The sequence below is a fragment of the Rhinolophus sinicus genome, linkage group LG09 (assembly GCF_036562045.2).
Source record: "Rhinolophus sinicus isolate RSC01 linkage group LG09, ASM3656204v1, whole genome shotgun sequence".
NCBI lineage: Eukaryota > Metazoa > Chordata > Mammalia > Chiroptera > Rhinolophidae > Rhinolophus > Rhinolophus sinicus.
In genome coordinates, this window is record NC_133758.1 from 52,542,841 (window position 1) to 52,565,109 (window position 22,269).

Below are 22,269 nucleotides of genomic sequence, written 5' to 3' on the forward strand. Positions count from 1 at the left end.
TTCACCCTTTGTTTCTTTCTTCTAAAATTTTATACTATAGAAAGGGAAATAAATAGTGAATAATATACTTATATATTCCCCTGTGATGGAGGTCATGGGATGGATGGCAAGCTCTGGGGTAGATGCGGGAATGAGGGGAGGACCAAAATGTACTCACAAATCCAGACCAGACCCAACACTGTAGCCACAGAACAGATGGGGTAAAATTTGCCAATGGGGAAGTTGATGAAGAGAAGAAAAAAGTACTGAAGGAGAATAGACAGTAACTAAAGATACACTTCATTGACACCACCTTCCAACCAGCACCATTTCACCCTGTTATCCAGGGTGGCAACCACACAACATAGAGTAGGTATAAACCCCAAAGTAACAATTAGTAAGAAACTGAAATACATAAGAAGCTGTATCATAATTTCCAAGTGTCACCATGTGACTGTGTGTAAGTTGGAGATGGAATTTGGTTCTGAGTTATTTCTGCCACCTTGTTGTTGTGTGTAACCTTGAGCAAGAACTATGACTTCTCTAATAATAATAATAATAATAACAACAACAACAATAATAGCTTATTCTTATTGAACACTTGTTATGGCTCAGACACTGTTAAATGCATGGCCTGTATTAACACAACAAACCTTTGAGATGGCACACTCACATTATCTTCATTTTACAGTCAAGGAACTGAGACACAGAGATGAGTAACTTGCCAGTCACATAAGGTCCTAAATTTACTCCTATATTGGATAGTATAAACAATTCTCATGAAAAACATCTCACGATAAAATGAGATATTCTATTTGAAAGTTACGATATAAACTGAGTATCACTATATAAATATCACTCCAAGCAAAATTAAGATGTCAACAAGACACTGGCCTAAGAGATTTTCATCCTGATGGGGTTTCTCTTCCACATGGTGCCACACCCCCTTAATTTTCCTTCTTGCCTGGGTCTAGCTTTTGCCAATATAAACTGAATGTATCCGTTATTCCAAAAAAGTATACTCTATCAAATATCAGGTTAGCAGAGTTCTCTTTCAGCTATGCTTTTCATCCACAGTCTACTGATCATAAACGAGTCTTAGGCTAAAATAGCCTCGCCTGCAGAGCTGCATGTAGTTGGCACAGGCCTAAGTATGTTGGTGGATGGAAAAAGCAGCCTGCCTCAATTACCGGGGGCTGAAGGAAATAACACTTAAGGCTAATTTATCTTATTATAAATGGGATCAGAAGGTATGTATATGATCCAGATGCTTTTAGACTATTGTAGTTAAGGAAAAATTAGACTGGTGTCCTCATCCTGGAACAGATGGTCAAAAGAATTACAAATTGGTAGCAAGGGAGAGGAGAAAAAGAGAGAGATGAGAAGAATCAAGACTCTCCCAAGTGCTGCCTCACAGAGCCTCAAAGCCCGCTTTTGTAAGAAAGCAGGCAGCAGAAAGTGATTTCAAAAAATGACTCTTGAAGCAAGCATGGGGCTAATTTCCTTTTATATATTTTATCTCCCATTTCATAAATATTAAACTCTTTCCTCCACAAAGTTGTGTCAAATATGAAAAATACAAATAAAGAATGTCCTTAATCTATGCAACTATTTTTATGAGGATAGACCTACCACGTGACTGCAAAGCTAGGGGTCCATCTCCAATGAACACAATTAAGAAGAGCAAAGCATGAAATGAATTCCTGTCTATGTGTGCCAAGAGACAAGCCATTGGTATCTGAAAGCAGAGCAGCTATCAGAATGGCTCACTTTGGGTGTCTACCCCACAATCATTGGGATGGGATGCTGAACCCCCCCCCCTCAGTCTTCTTGTCACATGCTGATGTGTCATACATTGGGGCTTGACATTGAGAGCTTCATATGTTTTGAGGACAGCAGAGCATCACGATTAAGCATTATTAAGGTCTATAATAACCTCTTGGTCAATGAGCTTCTGGGCCGAGTTCCCTGCGCTCTTAGAAGGAGAAAAATTGGAATTCTAGATGCCCCTCCCTCAAAGGGGAAGAAAGCAGCTGATATGAGGGGTCTTGACCCTCAGGGGAAAATTAATTTAACTATGAATGCTACAATTGAATAAAGCAAAAGAAATATTCAATTTATATAAAAACAAGTATCTAAACAAGAGAAAATCATGGACTAAATATCAGAAACTCTTACTTAAGTCCTTTGAAATGATACTAATACAAAGTCCAGGAAGTGCAATGGAGTTAACAATCCTAAATAGATGATAAATAAAGAGTTCCATAAAGATGAGCAAAGAGAGTGAAAAGTCAATGCTCAGATGTGTGGTGGCTTCAGGCAGCTCACTCGTTCTCTTAGAGCCTGTTTCTTCTTCATTATCCTCAATGCTACCCTCATCCTCGCCTCATCCATCATTACCCTCATTCCATCCTTAATGTGACATACAGACTGAAGAAAGAGACCTCCTTCGAGAAGAGAGCTCATAAAAAGGCACAGCCCTGCAGGAGCCAGTCTTGGCCAGCAGACCTTCCTCTTTGTAGGAATAACATGATTCCCTGTCTCCAGTTGGATCCAGCCTGGAAGAGGGTGCCCAGCCTGGTGATCAGGGCCTAGGCCAGCTCACAACTCCCACTCACTTCCTCAGGCCTGTGGGCAGTGCACAGGTATACATCTGTACAACACTACCCACCCTAAAGTCTTGTTTAAAAAATGGAATGGGGTAGTGTATATGGAGCTCCCCACTTAAAAAATACTGGAGCCAATCTGTAACTACGAGAAAGTAGCCATTAACTTTTTCGTAAAGGAATATAATGATCCCTGGGGCCCTACAGTTAGTAGGTCTACAAATAGTAGCTATTATCACTAGAAACAGTTCCTTTATAGTTTTGAACTCAGAAGTTTCTTTCAATCAATAGCATGCTTTGGCGCAGCACAAGAATCCAGGCCGGCCTTGAAATTTCACTAACATTGCCACATGTCCACCAGCAAGTCAAACAAACTACTTCTGTGGAATCTGTAATGACATAATTGAAACCGGGTTTACATTTATTTAAATAGCATAGTTTTGATGGAACGAAAATATTTTAGTAAGCAGTAAAACACATGTTTGGGGAAAATTTACATTGGTCCCCCCACCCCATCGATTTCCTCACTTATCTATAAGAGCACCGTTTTAGAAATGAAAGAGAGAGAGAGAGAGAGAGAGAGAGAGAGAGAGAGAGAGAGAGTTAAGTTTCAGTTTTGCACAATGCCACCTTTAACAAACCTGCCAGCTAGTCAAAAACTAAATAGGCTGGTTTGAAAAAATCTTTACTACTGCCAGTTAATATTCACAGGGCTCTGGGGGAACAAGAACTTTCAATGACTTAATATTTATAAATGCTACTGTTGTCCCCCAAACATGTGTCTTAGATTCCTGAGGGATACTGGGATTTTTTTGCCATAATAAGGGTGAGGGTATGTGAGTTTTAAATGGGGAGAAGGAGAGTTAGGAGAACAAAATTAAACTCATATAAATGAGCACTTGGTGGTCTTGAATTCGAATACCACTTGAATATGATTGGGAAACCTGACCTGTCTGGGTTATTTCACTTTAATTTACCAATGTTTTAAGCATGGAGAAAGTATTCAAAATGCACAACACTGCTGGCCCAGACACTTTTTGTCTTTTTATTTGAAATGTTGCTACTTTACATCAACAGATGCCCAAAAAGGCTAAACTTCCAATGTGGGATATCAAAATAGCTAAGATTGTGTTTACAACTCTGATGGTGTAATCGAAACTCCAAATGCTCGAGAAACAATAACATTAGTGAGGTGAAGTCAACTCTAAATGAAAAGTCAGTGTTTCCATTACCCAATCTAACAGTATTTTCAGGATTTTATATAACTTGATCATTAAAAAATGCTCTAGGCTGAAAACCTGGTCTGTGTCAATCTTGGACTAAACTAGTTCGCAAAGCTCTGAAGTTTGTTTGCCCTTCTCTTTTATCCCTTTTCAAGAATGTATTACTTTTAAATGCTGCACATGAAACTAAACCAAAAAAATCTGCTTTACTCAATGAGCCAATGCTGTTGCATGCATCACTCATTTTTCAGAAGAAATGTATGACTTCTGTAAACTCACTTTCAAGGTTCCTATGTCTGGAAGCGAAGAGCTTCAATTCCTTTTCTAATTCACTCTTTAGCACATCCCTTCTCTGTAAGTTACATCATGAAAAATACTGAAATTTTAAATTATAATGTTAACTTTTGTAGAAATAAACTTCAAATTAGAATTTAACTTGGTAGAAATAATGTTTACTATTGTGACTTTTTCAGATTGGCTCTTTGTGGAACAGAAGAGCTTGTATATGCAGATGTCAAATAAAAAAGGAAGGACAATACATTAGATTTGGAACTGTTCAAGTGGTATTGCAGGGACGAGCAACAGTAGAGTGTAATTGGGCATGAATCAAAATATCTCTGAGAGAGACATGGAAATATCTTGGTATGTAGAAGCCCAAATATTTAGGCTGTGAGGTTAGGAGAGGCAGATCTAACTCTAAGATTAGGTTGCAAAAAATGCTTAGGAAAAGTCATATCAAGAGGCCAGCTCTAACTGTATCTGAGATGGCCTCCAACCTTCACCACCGAGAAATACAGACTTCTTCATGATATTAATGTAGGACCCATCCAAAGTATCTAGGTAATTTGGATCCTAGCCTGGGAAGGAGGAGACAAAGCAAGAACAAACAAGTGCGTGCGCGCACGTAACTTTATATGTGTTAATTTTATATGTGTTTCTGTCCGTCTGTCTCTGCCTATACCTTATAGGGGAGTCTATACATAGAGTAAATACATTTATAAATATGAAAAGGGAATTGTTTTAACATTTCATATTACATTTTTATTTTAACCTTTGCAGAATTGTGGAAAATCATTATTTTGAATAAAAATAGAAATGCCCAGACTCTTTGGGTCAGAAGAAGGGATAAGTTTCAGTTCCTAATCCAGATACCCTCCAGTATAGTCCTTTCTACAATATCACTTAGCACCAAAAATTAATTTTAGAAATGGGCAAGATATATATTTATAAACTCAAATTTTAAAAATCTGATGAGTTGTAATATACCTATGATTAAATACTTCCAGTGATGAACTCATTATTCATGAAATAGCACTTATGTCTAAAAAATTCTCCCTTATAGTCCTGGAAATGCCTTATTAAGAAATATCCAAAGGATTTTCGTTTGAGAAGCACTTCAAAATATCGCTGATATCATTTATATTAAGTCCATAAAGAGCTGAATCTGGCTAAATATAATACTCCTTATCATTATAACATAAATTCCATTATTTTAACATTGTATTTTATCAAGTTTTTAATAATAAAGTGACTTCTACCAAACATTAAAACCACATCTTACTAAGAGAATACTATTCAGCCATGAAAAGAAATGAAGTACTGCTAGATGCTACAACATGGATGAACCTCGAAAGCATGCTAAGTGAAAGAAGCCACACACAAAAGGTCACATATTGCGTAATTCTATTTATGAAATGTCCAGAATAGGTAAGTCTAATACAGGCAGAAAGTAAATTAGTGGTTGCCTAGGGATGGGTGGAGAGGGAACGGGGTATAACTGCTCATGGACACAGGGTTTCTTTTTGGAGTGATGAAATTGTTCTGGAATTAGATAGTCACAATGATTAAACAATCTAAAAACCACTGAATTAAATTCCTGAAATGGGTTAATTTTATAGTATACGAATTACATCTCAATTTATAAAGCAATAACCAGATCTTAAGTCATAAATCTCAAATTAAAAATAACTTTGATAGGCATTACTATCCTAGGAACTCTGAACTCAATAAAATGGCCGAAACGCATACTAACATTAGCTCTGTAAAGTTTAGCTCTCTAAAATTACCCAGTGATGGATATTGAATAATTTATGAATATGGTTATACTAAAGAATATCTCACTACATTTATGTTAATACTCTTTGATCCATAGAGAATTCTGAGCCCCTTTTTATTTTACAGGGAAGTGTAGGTTTCCTTCAAAGAACTTGTGTTTGCACTTCTGAAAGATCAGGAAATTTCAAATGTACAAATGGGTTCTTCAAAGAAAAACTGACAATTTAAAATTGTTATTATAGGCTACTTCAAATATCTCAGGGTTTCTGTTTCTTGAGGTTTAACTTAAAACATGTGAATTGTATTCAATATACTTGAAATGCTTCTGTTTTTTCAAATGACAATCACACATCCTACAAACACTGAAGTAGAATTTATCTGGTGGCAGGTTAATTTTGGAAAGATGATACTACCAAAGTATATATCTGTTCAACTTTTATCATCATAACTTTAATATATAATGCATGTAAGACATATTATTTTCCTTTGAATAAAAACAAAGAACTCCCATTTGAAAAAGAAACTATATGTGTCATTACATTTTTCCTGTAAAGACATATGAAATCTTACATTATGCTTTAGAATCTGATTAAGGTCACTTTTGTATAATGGTGCTCAACTTTTATATCCTTATTTGTCATGTTAGAAATAGTACATGTCTTGTCTCATTAGCTGTACTATAAGCTCTAGGGACTGTATGAAAATCTCGATTTATTTTTATGCCCAATGATAATGTCTTACATACAGATAGGGGCCTAATATCTAATATATGTTGAAGATTCATTAATTAAGTTGCTCACATGATCTAATTCTCCATGGCAAATTTCTTTATAGGTATGTGTAGTATATTCAATTGCCATGAATTTTATAATGTAATGAATAAGTGAACAGATTTCTATGAGCATTATGACATAGAGCTTTATTATGCACATACACAGTATGAAAAGGACTAATACTCACAGTTGTAACCAGGTGCAATACGGTGTTGGGCGTCAAGGCTGGCCAAGGTGATGTGGAAAATGATGTGCAGCAACAGGAAGGAGAGACTGGTAAAGCACAGAGACTTTAACAGCCGTCCCGTATGTCCTAAGGGATAAAAGCACAGAGACTGTGAGAAAACGTAAGGTGAAACACACTCATTCTGACCTTTGTGCAGTTCCACATAGAATATGCTTCTATATAATCTATTTTGTGGGCTGACTCAAAAGTACATAAAATGTAACAATTACTCTCTTAGTTATTAATCTAAAGCTAAAAGCTATCTTATTCTCTTTGTAAAATTATATAAATTAACATTGATTAAAAATTCAATGTAAAAGAAAGAAGCCTTCCTATTTATTATGGTACGCTACCACAAAATTAAACCACAAAAATCCCCTGGCCTAGAAATTTTATAAGGGAGCTCTGCCAACTTTGAAAGAACAGATAATCCCTATCTAATAAAAGTAGTTCCAGAGAGTAGAAAAAGAAGGAATTTCCTAAAACATTTTACGAAGATAGAATAACATTAATTTCAAAATTAAGTAAGTCTAGAGAAAAAAAGGAAATTTTAAGTCCATTTTACTTATGAACATAGACAAAAATTATTTTAAAAAATACTTGCTAACCAACTGAACTAGCATAGTAAAAATGTAATACGTTAAAATAAGCTATGGCCTATTGCAGAAAAACAAGTGTGGCTTAATATTAACATATCTATAAGTGTAAGTCATATACTAGTGGGCCGAATCACAATTTTCTCAATGGATACAGAAGAAGTATTTTACAAAATTTAAAATCCATTCATAATAAAATAAAATAACAGTCAGAAAACTGGGAATAGAAGGAAGTATCCTTAATACGATAAAGGAGTTATATCATAACTAAATCAAACATCCTGTTTATGGTGGAATTTTAGACACAGCCCATTAATGTCAGAGAATGATCAAAGACACTTGATATCTTTGCCACTTAAGATATCACTGGGTGTAGTAGCCAATGTTATAGGGAAAAAAAAGAAGGATTATAATAAATAGAATTATTTGCAGATCGTATGATCAAATGGAATTATTTGCAGATGATGTTATCATCAATATAGAACGTCAACTGAATCCACAAACCAACTATTAAAACAAATACAAGAAAATAATTCAGACACAATATCATCTTACAGAAATCAGTATAGCACCTCTACATTAATAATAATCAAGTAGAAAACAAGATACAACTTAAATTAGCAACCCAAACTGTATTGTAATGTTTTGTCAATGTATCATTTGGTTAGACTACAGTCTCCAGTTATTTAATCAAATACTAATCTAGATGTGGCTATGAGTTTACAGATGTGAAAAAAGTCAAAAATCAATTGACTTTAAGAGAGGATATTATCCTAGATAAGCTGAGAAGGCCTGATTCAATGAGTTGGAAGGCCTGAAAACCAGGCTGAGGAGAGAGGGGTTGGGAGTGGGGAAGGAATTTCTGTCACCTGTGGACAGCAGCTTCAACTTGTACACATGAATTTCAGCTTGCCCGTGATGATGATTTTCCCTTCCTGACAGTAGCCTACACTGTAGATTTTGGACTTCCTTAGCCAGCTTACATAATCAACAGTGCAAGCCAATTCCTACAAGTTATACCCTGACTGATAAAAAAGTATCTAATAATTAACTTTAACAAAGAATACACAAGACCTTTATGAATAAAATTGTAAAACTCAACAGTAAAACAAATCAGAAGACCTGAATAAATAAAGAGATTTGCCATATTTATGAACGAGATTACTTAATATGATAAAAATGTAAATTTTTTCCAAATTTAGGCTACAAATTCAATGTAATTTCAAATAAAGTATCAGTAGAAACTTTCAGGCTTTCAACAAAAATTTCAAAATACACATGAAAAGATTTTTTGAGGAACTAACAAACTTATTTTAAAAATGTATTTGGAAGAATAAAATCACCAGGTTAACTTTGAAATTTTGAGAAATAAGACCAAAAGTGGGTGTGTCTTACCAGACATTAAGGTATACTACAAACCCTTAAGTTAAAACAAAACAAATAAACAGTAACTTAGATTCCTATGGAGAGGGAAAAATGTCAAATGGAATACCATATATAGAGCTCAGAAAAAAAAAATATTTATATGAACTTGATAAATGTCAAAGTTGACTCCACAGATCAAGAGGAAAGAATAGGCTAGCAGACAAAAAACTGGCTCAACAAATACAGAAAAAATAATGCCAGATCCTTGCCACTAAGGTGATCTCCAGATGCATAAAGACCTAAATGTGAAAGATAAAATCCTAAAGTTAATAGAGGAAAATATGGGATAATAACTTTGTGCCCTTGCTGTGATGATTTCCTTCTAAACAAACTATAAGTCAAAAAAAAAAAAAAAGAGATGAATTTGCATTACAATTGAAGATTCAACAAATTCCACCATAAATAAAATTCATTGACAAATGATTAGTTGGGACATCCGAGAGGTACAAGAAATTAATATTTAGAATAAATAAAGAATGCCTGCATATCAACAAGATGAGGGATACAATCCCAAATTACTTGAGATACGAAGACTAGGAAAATATGACTAATTCTCAAGAGAAAAGACACTATGGTTAACCTTGAAATTATCCAAATGTTGGAATTATTAGAAAATGATTTTAAAACATCCATTACAGCAACACTCCCTAAGGTGAGGTAAACAATCTTGAAATGCATGGAAAGATCAAAGTTGTCAGTGGAGAAACAGAAAGCACAATAAATACATAAATATAAAATTTTAAAATGGAAAAAATACAATATCTGAAATTAAAAATTCACTTGATGGGCTCAACAGTAGAATACAGATGATAAATGAATGAGTCAGTAAACTTGAATAGATGAATAGAAATTATCCTGCATGAATAACAGAGAGCAAAAGATTGAAAAAAATTAACAGTATCTCAGGGACTTGAGAATCAAAAGATTTATCAATCACTTGTTACAAGAGTTATCAAAGGAGAGAAGAAAAAAACTGGTGCAGATAAAAACTAGGGATAATAGCTAAAAATTCACCAAATTTATTGAAGACATTATTTACATATTCAATAAGCTTAGTAAACACTAAATGGGATGAATTCTAAGAAACCACTCTCAAATACATAACTGAACTCCTGAAAGCAGCAAGAGAAAAATGTCACAAACATACAGGGGGACAACTATTTGAATGCCCACATATTTTTTATCACAAACCATGAAGTCCAGAATACAGTGGAAAATCATCTTTAAAGTTATGAAAGAAAATAGCTATAAGCCCGGAATTCTGTAACCTGTGTAAATATCCTTCAAGAATGAAGGAAAAAAAGACATTCTCAGTTGAAGGAAAACTAAGAGTATTTGAAGCCAGGAGATCTACTCTAAAAGAAATGCTAAAGTATGTTCTTTAGGTTGAAGGGAAATGGTACCAAAGGAAAACTTGGAACTTCAGTCATGAAGTAGAGCAACAGAACAGAAATGAATAAAAAGATGCTTGTTTAACACACACACACACACACACACACACACACACACACACGCAAACATCCTAATTACAGCCATGCTTCAATTAATTCATGGCATTTCTAGAAATGATCTCTATTTTTCTGGTTTGGGAAATATGTTATGTTTACAGAAATAATTGAGGGTATTATTATACCCCATGTGTTTTGAGTACTCACTCTTATTTATTCAAGAAATATGAATTATCCAAAGATATGTCACTTAATAAATAATCACTCATAATTAGAAACATAAGAACATGTGGGATATATTAAAAAGGATAAAAAAAAATATATGCTTACTTCGAGATGACTTGTAGAAGTACCCAGATAGCAAATTCACGAAATAGGCAATTTATGGCCAGAATGATATGGTACCAAACTGTACATTTATACCTTATTTTTCTATGATTATTAGAATACCGAAGCAGAAGAAATTTAATATTAATAGCAGGAATAAAGAAGGAGAGAAAGTAGAATTTATTCAATAAATTTAACTTGGGTTTTATTTATCGATTTTTGTTTGTTTTAATGCATTTCCTCAAATAGAGCTTTAAAAAAAGACTATTGTTGCTTCATAGATTGCATTCAGGAACTGGGTTTTAAACACAGGTATAAATCCAACTCCTCATTTATTATACTTTGGAAAGTAATTCAGAGGCTACTGCTTTAGCCAACATTTCCAATTCTTTAACTGTCAAGTGATTTTAAATGTGACATACAAATGTGGAAGATCCACAGTTCTTATAACTGTGTCAATATTTGTAACCTAATTTGGAAATTTTCCACTTAAGAAGCAATCCAATCCAAAATCCTAGCAATTTTTAAAGGAGAACTCTGAGTCTTGTGGTAATTTTCTTTTTGGTAAAAATTGAACACCAAAAAAAAAATTCATTGATATTGGCTTATAGATAAGTTAAATGAATCAAATTCAAATTCTGCGTAAAGACAGTGTGAAGAGTTTTACATGTATTTCAAAGTCTTTTTCACCTACCCCAAGGTATTTTTATTATTTATCTACAACTTAATTAGAAAAACCAAGTAAAAGCACCATGTAGATAATATACATGGCATTTAGAAAAAAGTACCTTGAAGAGCAAGTATTATATTTGAAGAATTTCCTACAATTTTAAGCTCCAGACAGCACAAATGAAAAACAAGTTGATACACAAAAATGAGGGTTTTCTTTTCAACTCATAATGAGGTTAAATATAGACTCCTATTAGCTGGAAAGAGAGTACTGAGACTTCAGAGTAAACTAAGCAGGCAAGCTTTTAGGTTGAGTATATGAAGCTGCTCATACTAACCATTCTGACTTACAAGAATGGGCATTTCATTAGTATCAAACCAATATAAGTGGGGAGAAGAAATACACATCTACTACTCTATTTGAAATCTCATTGAGGTCATCATTCCAGCACTCCTCAGCTCCCGTTTTTTTTGCCAAAAAGAACGAATCACAGAAAGGCTTCTGGGAACACTACAAAAGCCAGTGGGAGAACGAATGACAAGATCATTTCCCCCCAGAGTTATTCCCACCTTCACAAATTGGACTAAAAGCTTCCACTTCATGTCTCCAAGTGAAACTTGGAATTCCCCACTGCACGCCACCTCCTAATCCTCCCTTGCAAAAGCTCTATGTTCTATTTCTAATATTTTTACTGGCATATCATTGGAGCCAAAACAGGTTTTTTTCCCTTCCCATTTGGATCTATCATTTATTACCCTGTATTTATGTGTTATTATTTAATAACTTTTAAAGTGTTGTAATCTCTTCTAAAAGGTTCCCCACAGTGAAGTGAACACTATAATCAGAGAGAAAAATCATGCCAGCGAGAAAAACAGTGCTCTGGGTACATAGGGGAATGACAGCTAAGGGCCAGGGAAAGTGGACATGAAGCTGCCAGCCTTACAAGTATCCACTCCATCCCTCCTTCAAAACTGGTGATTCGTGACCAGGTCTATTTCTTCTACATCTCTCCTTACCACTTGGACGCAAAGAGACCTCTTTGTAACTCTTATATTACATACTGTCTCTATCTGACACTTGGGAATACATATTTTATCTAAGTTGCTGTCCTTAGTTGGATTATCAGGAAACAGACTCTAAGATTGAGACTGGTATGCAGGAAATTATGAGAGAGCTCTCTGCCATAGCACTGATGGGGAGTGAAGGAGGCAGGCCTGAGCCAAGGGAGAAGCTGAGCTTGGATATATTTGTAGGGGAGCCCTCAGCTGGGTCCGTCCTTGGGGAGCTTTGGAGTCAGAATAGCCCTTCAGAGATGTCTAGAACTGAGGCAAGGGTTCTGAGCCTTTGTACTCCACCCACCTCCATCATTAACCAGAAACTAGATGTGAACTGTCCCCAGAGATGGGTGATACTTGGCCAAGGCAGCTTCCTACAGTTAAAGACCATTTTTTTTTTCTGTGAGCAGTCATGAGTCAACACTCCAGAAACCTGGGGGAATAAGTGCCATGTTCATAGAGGGAGATTGGGTGGCACCCCACAGAGCCACTAGGTTCTCTTGTTCTAGACATTTATTGTGATCAGATAGAGCATAAGCATCTTGAAGGTAGGGGCTGTCTCTAACATAGGGTCTCAAGCTTAGTGGGTACCTCATGACCAAATATCTATGGGGCAATAAACTGGCCTGAGGGCATAAGTAGCAGGACCTTCCAAATCCAAAAAACACCGAGCACCTGGGAATTTCAGGCGATGATGTAGTTCTTATTTTGAGGTACCTTATTTGCCCTAAACACATAGAGATAATAGATAAAATATGAGGCAGATCACCAGAAAGACATACCAGGCGCCAGGATAAGATAAATATCTCTAAGGGTCAGAAATCCAAGAGAAATGCAAATCTGTCCACAGGCTGGACTTGAAGCAGGCAATGAAAATCAAAGTTGGCTTCCTGGTGAACGTTTAATTACATGCTCAGGGTAAATAAGGATCCATCATTAGGAACACTGATTAAAACAAGGGTTTAGGTTACAAACCCAAGCTTCACGGATTTTACAAAAATGCTGGAAAAGAATCTGCTCCTGAGCAATTTTATGATATGTGGTTTACAAGGATCTGTATCCTTAGGGAAGAGGGAGAATGTAGGTATGCCATACTGAGCAAACTCAAATCCCCAACATTATAGAAGGACAGGTCTCTAAACCATTAGGATATGACTTAATTCTCCACTGGGGTCCAGTGGGTCCAGGTGGGAACAACTGCAAAAGCATTAGACAGAGACAAAATCATGGGGGGAGGGGGGGGTGTCTAAAGAGAACACTGGAATGAGGGCAGGAGAGGAGACTGAGATAGAAACATTTCTGGTTCGATATGAGCAAACAAACAATAATTCAGTAACACATAAGGAAACATAAAGCTAGAAAATACTATTGGGACATGAATTCACCAAAGGTACAATGAAAATTATGAAACATACTAAAAATGAATTAAAACCAAGTTGCCTGGGATCCTCAAAATGATAAATTAAATCCTGAAAGGTGAACAAGTAATTTTTTTTTAAATAGACAGAAATGAAATAAAATAGACGACACTAAACAGAGCAACTATCTGTTTTAGAAATTAAAAATATAGTCACTTAATTAGTAAAATAGATCAATAGATCAGCTAAACTCTAGATTGGATAGAGACAAAGGTAAATTTAGTGAACTGGATGACAGTACTGAGGAGTTTATCCAGAACTCAGCACAAACTAGCAAAGAAGTTGGGAGCTGCAGTTGGGAGACATAGAAGGTAGATTGAGAGAATTTTTGACATACATCATTAGGAATTCCAGTGGAGTGGCATAAATATATTTGTAGAAAACATTTGATGTGTGCTCTTATATTCATTTATTTGTTAATTTACTCATGAAACGAACAATTATTTCACAACTACGTGAGAGGCATGTTATTAAAGACTTCCTAGTCTCTAGCATAGAACAAGGCTATATTGTATCCTTGAGATAATACATGTTACTGAGAAGCAGAGAAAATACTAGGTGCATCATAAAGATAGTAAAAATTAGAAAGAAATTGGAAGTAACATTTTTACTTAAATTGGTTAGAAACAATGTTTGTAAAAGTAGACTTGTACATGAGCATGTATGGGTTAGAAGAAGCCAAAGCTTTCAGCAAAATTGGAAATTCTATGTCCTCTATTTCCAAGGGCCAGATACTAAACATTTTAGGCAAGGACACAATTCTGCCATTATAGTGCAAAAGCAGTCACAGACAATATGTGAACAAATTACTAATGGCTGTGTTCCAGTAAAACCTTATTAATAGACACTGAAATTTGAATTTCAGGTAATTTTCATATGTCATGAAATAATTTTGATTTTTTAACCATTTAAATTAGCTCACAGGCCATACAAAAACAGTGGTGGGTAGAGGCAGATTTAGTGTGTGGGCTGCCGTTTGCTGACCCATGCCCTAGCTGAAGATAGCACACTTAAAAGCAAAATGTTCATAAGTATAAAAAACAAAAAGGACTGTGCTTTGATATTCAAGAAATTTTCTGGCAGGCATTCCACTGATTCCATGATGTCTGAGAGTCATTCCCCATTTATGTAGAATAAACAAAGCTTAGTGTTGACTCCTTCACACCAGGTCATAAACATTGGCACTCACTCTTTGCATTCACATGGCTCTGTTCCCTGGAGTAGACTCCACCCCCACCCCCACACATTCACTTTCTCTAATTTCACCATTTCCGAAAGGAAATTAGGCCAGAAATCAGAACTTGAGTAGTAAAGATATGCCTAATTCCTAATATTATTTGGTAGTCGTTTGGTTGTGATAGTTTATTAGAGAGAAAAATATTCAAGTAGAAAAATATATTAATACACAGAGAACCTTGTATAAGTATATGTAAGACTTCCTGCTCAAGTCTGAAAAGCCAAACTATGGAAAGGAGGCCAAATTGTATAATTCAGTTTCAAGGCCCCAAATAAAACAGCTTTCTTTGCACATTCTCATGGCCCTCCATGGGTGGGGTTAGCAGAAAACAAGCCAATAGAAACATCCAATACAGATATGAAGAATTTTCTTTAGTAGGATCAATAGATTAACCAGTCCTACTCAAACAGAGGACATTTCCAAGCGCAGTGAGCACTGAGGCTTCCTCTTGAATGGCTACTGCCTTTGCATGGCGTCAAGGGTAGGTTCAAGCAGAGATTCAAACACAGGAGAAAGAAAGTTGCTCAGCCCTCTGCAGAGCCACCCCAGTGATGAGCTTTGTCCTTGTCCTTCCAGATTTTCTTTCTGGAGGACAGGACAGCACTTGGAAGCTGAATGATGCAGTGGGGTTTAAGAATGTGTATATGGTGTTTACTAGAACACTGAGAAAAGTTTTCATGTAAAAGTGACACCTCCAAATTAGGGCTTTTTGCCAATTCAGTAAACAAACTATAGGACTAAGGGAAAAGAGTCACTATTTTGTGTTGCTCTTCCTTTTTAAAAAAAAACAAAAACAAAAAAAAACTATGTTATGATTTCCGCAACTCTGACCCTAAACAGCTGATGGTGTCCACGTTTTTCAGCTGAAGCCTGAGAGGAACAGGGAGGGTGTGAGTGTGAGCCTGTCCCCTGCAGAAACTCCCTGCTGAAGACATCTTCCTGCAGAAAAATGTCTTGCCCCTTGTCCCTGTGAATTCCCAGGGATCTGCATATGGCACATGGGAAAGAGTTGTTAGCAGTGACACCTCTGAGCACCCAGGAGTCGGGGGCAGCTGCTGCTCCCAGGTTTCCTGTGGGTGGAAATCCTGACAATGTCAGAGGGAAACAAAAAGAGAGAAGAACTAACTTAGATGTTTACCAGATATGGCTTTGAAATGTCCTGACTGGTGACCCTGCCCCACTCCACCTCTGGTTCTGGAATTTCACAAATTTCTCAGACTGAGTACCCCACCCACCCACCCATCCCATGTTTATCCTCAGAACTATTCATAGAAACTCATCTGTATCAGAGAATAGCTACTTGGGAATAAAAAAGGCTTAGTCATTTTTTAGATGATTCAAAATATGAGAAGTATGGTTTGATGTCCATACATTTACTTTCAGCTTAGTTGCCTTAGGGAATTGAGAGAGTGTATGAAAGGGAGAAAAATACAAAATAAACAAATAATATGCAAGAAAAATCCACTCTCCCGATCAAGGTGTCAGAATCAGAAGGGAACAGTTTTTTCAAGAAATTTTGAGGTTAATGGGTCTCATTTCTGAGAACTTCAGTTATCTTAATAATTCATCATTCAAGAAATGAAAAAGCATCCTTCTAAAAATTTGTTTCCCTGAATTCTTTCTGCATTGAACACAATGCAGTTTTGTCAGAGGAGAATCCTTTCCAACATATTTCTCCAGATAAATCACTCGTGCATTTACTAACATTGACCAGACTATAAGCTTCTTGAAGGTAAGAGCCAAATGTCACACCTCTCTAGACACACCCAAGTGCCTAGCACAGCACTTCACATATAAGAGACCCCATTAAATAGTTACTGAAAGGACATAATAATAAATAAAAATCACATAAATGAAAAAAGGTTGTCCTTGTGTACTGATCTCAATATATGTTGGCAGGAACATTTCACTTCAAACCAACAAGAAGTCCTCATACTTCTTGTTATTTTACTAGGCCAGTTTGCCAAATTCTGCACCAAGGGATCTACAAATGGTAATGAATGGGAGAAAACAATTAGGTTATTGAGTCCATTCCCCTCCAGGGTAGGCTTACTCCCTGTGGAGCATTCTTCCAGCAATTAGCTTTAGATGTCTCCTGCACAGTATTCCTGCAGTTCCTTTAGGAAAACAATGAATTTGACTCTGAAAAATGTCCACCCTGCAACACTTCATTGTCTTATAACCATGTAACTTTGCCTTTGTCTTTTTTTTTTTTTTTTTCTCACTTCTGTTTTCAAGAAGTCTAGTTCTCCATTTATTGAGTGCCAGGCATGAATAGCCACTTAAAGAAGGAGTTACTCCCTTCCGTATTACATTGATGAAGATGCAGGACCTCAGGGGTGCTGGAGTAGCACCACACACCTGAGAGCGGTGCTCATCAAAGGCAGGTGTGGGTTAGTACCTGTCAACAGTGCTTCCAGCAGCTCACCACCTTCATCAAGGTTTTTCACATCTGCTTTTTCGCTGGCGTGAGATGTCCAGCTTAGTTGGCCAGAACAGTCTTTCTGTCCTGGCTGGCTTATCAAGAGAGACTTTGTGTGCTGTTATCTTCTTGCTTTTTCCCACAGGGAACACATACCAGGTTACTATGACTAACTGCCTGTGACCTACTGTGTTTATTCTCTCTAACCCTGAGCTTCCTTCTCAGGCTGTGGGCTCCAGGCGGGGCAGCTGTCAGCCAGCACTGCCTTCTGTTTGTTGTTTGTGCTCACAAGCAACAGAGGAGTGACTCATCTGCAAAGGGGGTCTCTGGCATCTATTATCCTCAACTTCTCTGCCTAGAAAGAGCCTAGCAAATTTTCAACAACCAGCCTTTTAATGAACTTTTCATCATTGCTACAATGGTATTTTTTGTTTGTTTGTTTATATATGAAACTGGCAAGAAGACAATGAAATTTATTTTTTTAGATTGTATCTACCTATCTCCTTCCTTTTGCTCAGGTCTCAGATCAGATATTTAGATCTTCCCTGGTCATCCAAGCTAAAAGGGACACCATTCCCCAGGTGCTCCTTATCACATTATCCTGCTCTCTGCATACTTCACTATTTGCAACTACTATTTATGTATGTATGTATGTATGTATGTATGTATGTATGTATGTATGTTTGCCTCTCTCTCTCTCTCTCTCTCTCTCTCTCTCTCTCTCTCTCTCTCGTAAGCTTCACAAGTGCAAGGGTCCCTTTTGACCTGCATGGTTATCACTGTATTTCCGATGCACAGAAAAGTGCTTAGCAGATAGTTAGCACACAATAAATATTGCTTAATTGAGTGAAATGTAACAGTGAACCTAGTAAGCCATGTTAATTTACACATATTAACACAGTCATGTGGAGGGCACAATGTAAAATCTTTCATCTTTACCAGGGTAACACTGAAAGAAGCAGGACATTAGTGTATGGCAGGAAAGAAAATATGCAGAACTTGTCTCCTCAAAGCTAAATGCATTGATATAAAAAATTGACTGGTATTAGCCTATTGGCCTTGCATTCACACACCTACATCAGCTATGACTAGAGCAGCCAGTTCACAAATCCTATCTTCCCATCATCTCCAAGTTCATTTATCCTTTTCCTTCCTTTCTCTCTTTGCCATTTGCGCTCTCTCTCTCTCTCTCTCTCTCTCTCTCTCTCTCTCTCTCTCTCACACACACACACACACACACACAAATCTTAAGATGCTTCCTTTTCAGTTTTATCTGCTGTTTGACTCGAGTATATTCTTAGCATGAAGATCTTTCTCTGATAGTCTAAAAGTGATCTTAAAGTATCTTTGTTTTTTTATAACATTGTGGGGACAGAGCCAGGAGTGCAGTTTCCAGGCTCTCTGCCTCACGTGGAAAGGTGTTGGGTCAGGTAGTAAATGGCCATCAACTGTGATTGCATGGCCATCAGCTGTGGCTAGTTGGCCATCAGCTGTAACCAGTGAGCCACTGGCCACTAATATAACTGCTGTGGTTACGGTAGCAGAAAGATGGGAGCTAGCAAGAAGATGGTGGCTGAGCTAGCAAGCGCGGATTGCAGAGAGGCGGATGCTGCCAGCAAGAATATAATGGTATGACTCCCCTATCTATGGCTCCGTGGGTGTTCCTTTACCCACTCCGTGGGTGGGTCCTCAAAGAGGGCTTTAACTTTACATTTGGTCTTCCAAAGTTGTTTAGTAAAGCCTTTCAAAATGCTTCCTGTATACTGTCCAGGGTCCTTGCAAGATCATTATTTCATGCTTGTAAAATGCTCTGAGAAGGATATTGTGCTCTACAAAACTCAGGAATGACAGACACCTAATCACACAATCTTCTGGAAGCCAGACTCTCACTCCACACACTTCACATACATCCATAATACCTCTGGGAATAGAAATGTAGCAAGAAAATGCATAGTCCCTCCACGTGCACATGAATCAAGTCTCTGGTTCAAAGGGTCTTTACTTACTAACCCATATTTATCTCCAGCACTGCTTTCTCTGAAAAAAACTCACCAACTTAGAATGGAGGGAGGGGCTCTGAGAAAATGGAGAGGAAAACTAAATGGACATCTGCAGTTCATTAGATAATACAAGAATCTAAGTATATTGGCCATTATCTTGCCTTCCTGGTAACAGCCATAAGGGTGGGGCTCATGTCTATGTTCTACGTATTTAAATACTTAGTCCAAACTAGTGCTTGTTCCCAAGAGGAAGCCCAGTCAACGTATTTTTTTAAAGAATGAGTGTATTATGAAAATAGTCCTATTCAATCAACAAATAGCTGAAATGTTAGATTAGTTTTTAAATCGTGAACTTACTTGTTCGTTTGACATCAATTCATTGTACAATTACAATAGACAAGGTACTATGCTATGTAGTATGAATAAACAGGGAAGGCATGGCCCTAACTACACCTTGTCACCTCCAGTCCATTAGTCATAACAGCAAGGAGCTTTTAATAGAGTGCAAGAATATAGGACTTAGGAACTTTCAGACACATTTTTGTTTTTCTTTGACATTTTAATTTTAAAATGACATCTTTGCATTTCTTTATTCGTTCATCTATTTGACAAGGATTTGTTTATACTTGGTCTTTGTCTCCTATAACTATACTTTAAAAAAGGGGGGGGTCTTAATTTGATACTACCAATTGAACAATGTAATGGGGTTAAGGTTATAAAATAAATATCAGTATCAAACTAATCTCTCCTGACAATTGGAACCTACTATACCAGAGTTTGATGTTTTTCTCTTATATAAATCAGAACATGAATGCATGCTAACCACTTTCCTTTTGTAGGAAACTTAGATACATTTAAATGTTTCCCTTCCATATCTAATAAAGACTTTATTACTGCATGTATTAGGACAATATTTATATTTTAAATATGCTAGATAATTTTACTTTAATACTCATATAACAGAATTATAATTATATTTTAAATAGAATATAAGCCTATGCAGTGAGCATTCATCTTTCCTTTCTATCACATTTATTTTCTGTCATTCAACTGCTATACCCTCACAAAAAAGATTCAAAGCCTGGATAGTCCATTCCATTACCTTGGGAGAAACAGCTACAAAAAAAGCAGTTAGCTGCTCTATGACTTGCTTTCCCAAGGGAAAGTAAATGCGCAATCCGTGGTATATCTAAAGTCACCAAAAAAACTTAAATATAAACATCTATATAATTGAAAACAGACACGTTACCAATGGTTTCCATTGTTCTTATCCCTTTCCAAAAGGAAAGAAGTCTTAAAGGAGGAATTAGCAAGTTGGCCCTATTCTTCAAGGTAAAATATTTTCAAGCGTATGTAAACCTGAATGGTTGTTTCTTATAACTTGAGAGAATCATTTTCAGCATCCTCTTTAACTTCCTTAAGTACTCCATTATGATTTCTAAATGTCTGCTAAAGCATCTATGCACAGCGGTTAATGAGTGTGTTTTTTTCTCAAGTCCAATACCCCCATAAACTAATAGTACAGGGATTATCGATATTCCCAGCACAAAAGACAGTTACAGCAGTTCAGTCCTTGCTCACCTCATATCTAATCTCTACAGACACTGCAAAAAGCCTATTATACTACTTTAGATTCTAACAACTTTTAATTAAGCTTAATTTCTATTTAATAATTAGATGTAAATACTCATGCATGCAATTTAAACATAGATTTCTATTGTACACTCTAGGACACCAGCTCAGGTGGTGACTTAGGTTGATTTACATTCCTCATTATGTGACAATATGCAAATGAAAACATCTTTAAACCAGAAAATAGGCAGCCATCCTTTTATACCCAGTGGTCTGTAAACCAACGTATTTGGTTTCACGTTACATTGGCACTGGTTATCAATGCATTCTTTTAAACCTTAGGTTATGTATATATTCTAAAATTTTCTGATTAAATATTTATTTCTTCATTAATCATCTGAAAAGTTATTTGGCAGAATAATGGTCTCCAAAGAGGTCCATGCCCTAATCCCCAGAATCTGAGATAATATTTCCTTACATAGCAAAAAGGACTTTGCTGATGTGATTAAGGATTTTAAGATGGGGAGATGATCTTGAATAATCCAGCTAGGGTCAACAGTGGGGTCCTTACAAGGGGAAAATGGAGGCAGGCAAGAGACGGCATCATGAGGAAGATTCAACCAGTTACTGCTGGCTTTGAAGATGGAAGGGGCCATGAGCCACGGAATCACCAAGAAAACTCTAGAAGCTGGAAATATCAAGAAAATGGATCTTCTCCCGAGTCTTCTGTAAGGACTACAGCTCTTAATTTTGGCCCATTTCATACTTCTGACCTCCATAACCATAAGATAATACATTTGTGTTCTTTAAGACACTAAATTTGTGGTAATTTGTTACAGCAGCAATAAGGATTCATCAACATTTGATTTTGATTTTACTATTATATTATACTTTAATCACTAATTCAAGATCATCCACATACCAGAAAAATACATTTTTAAGCAATTTGAGAGGTTGTAAATAGAGCAGATGGACTAGCTACTGCCCCTACCAATTTTCCAAGCTACCCACTTAATGGTGAACAATGGGATGCGACATTCTCATTCATTATAGTCCACATGGTCTGATATAGGCCCTAATCAGAAACGAAGTGATCCTTTTAAAGTGGTGATATGGGAAATCCAACGCTTCAGTGAAACATGTTGACGAGCTTTATAACAGCTAAATCGGTGCCCGATGGTTTCAATTCTCAAATGTGTTGTTCCTCCTAAAATAGAGGTCACTCAAAAACACAAAG

At 36.4% G+C, this 22,269-nt stretch overlaps 1 protein-coding gene across 4 annotated transcripts in view; it reads right to left on the reverse strand.

The window, feature by feature from the left end:
- PIEZO2 (piezo type mechanosensitive ion channel component 2) overlaps positions 1 to 22,269 on the reverse strand; it is a 436,624-nt gene that overhangs the window by 281,080 nt on the left and 133,275 nt on the right. For all 4 annotated transcript variants that reach the window (XM_074340379.1, XM_074340380.1, XM_019713452.2 and 1 more), the window contains one exon: positions 6,824 to 6,949. In XM_074340379.1, coding sequence (XP_074196480.1) covers positions 6,824 to 6,949 — 126 coding nt within the window. The remainder of the gene's footprint in view (positions 1 to 6,823; positions 6,950 to 22,269) is intronic.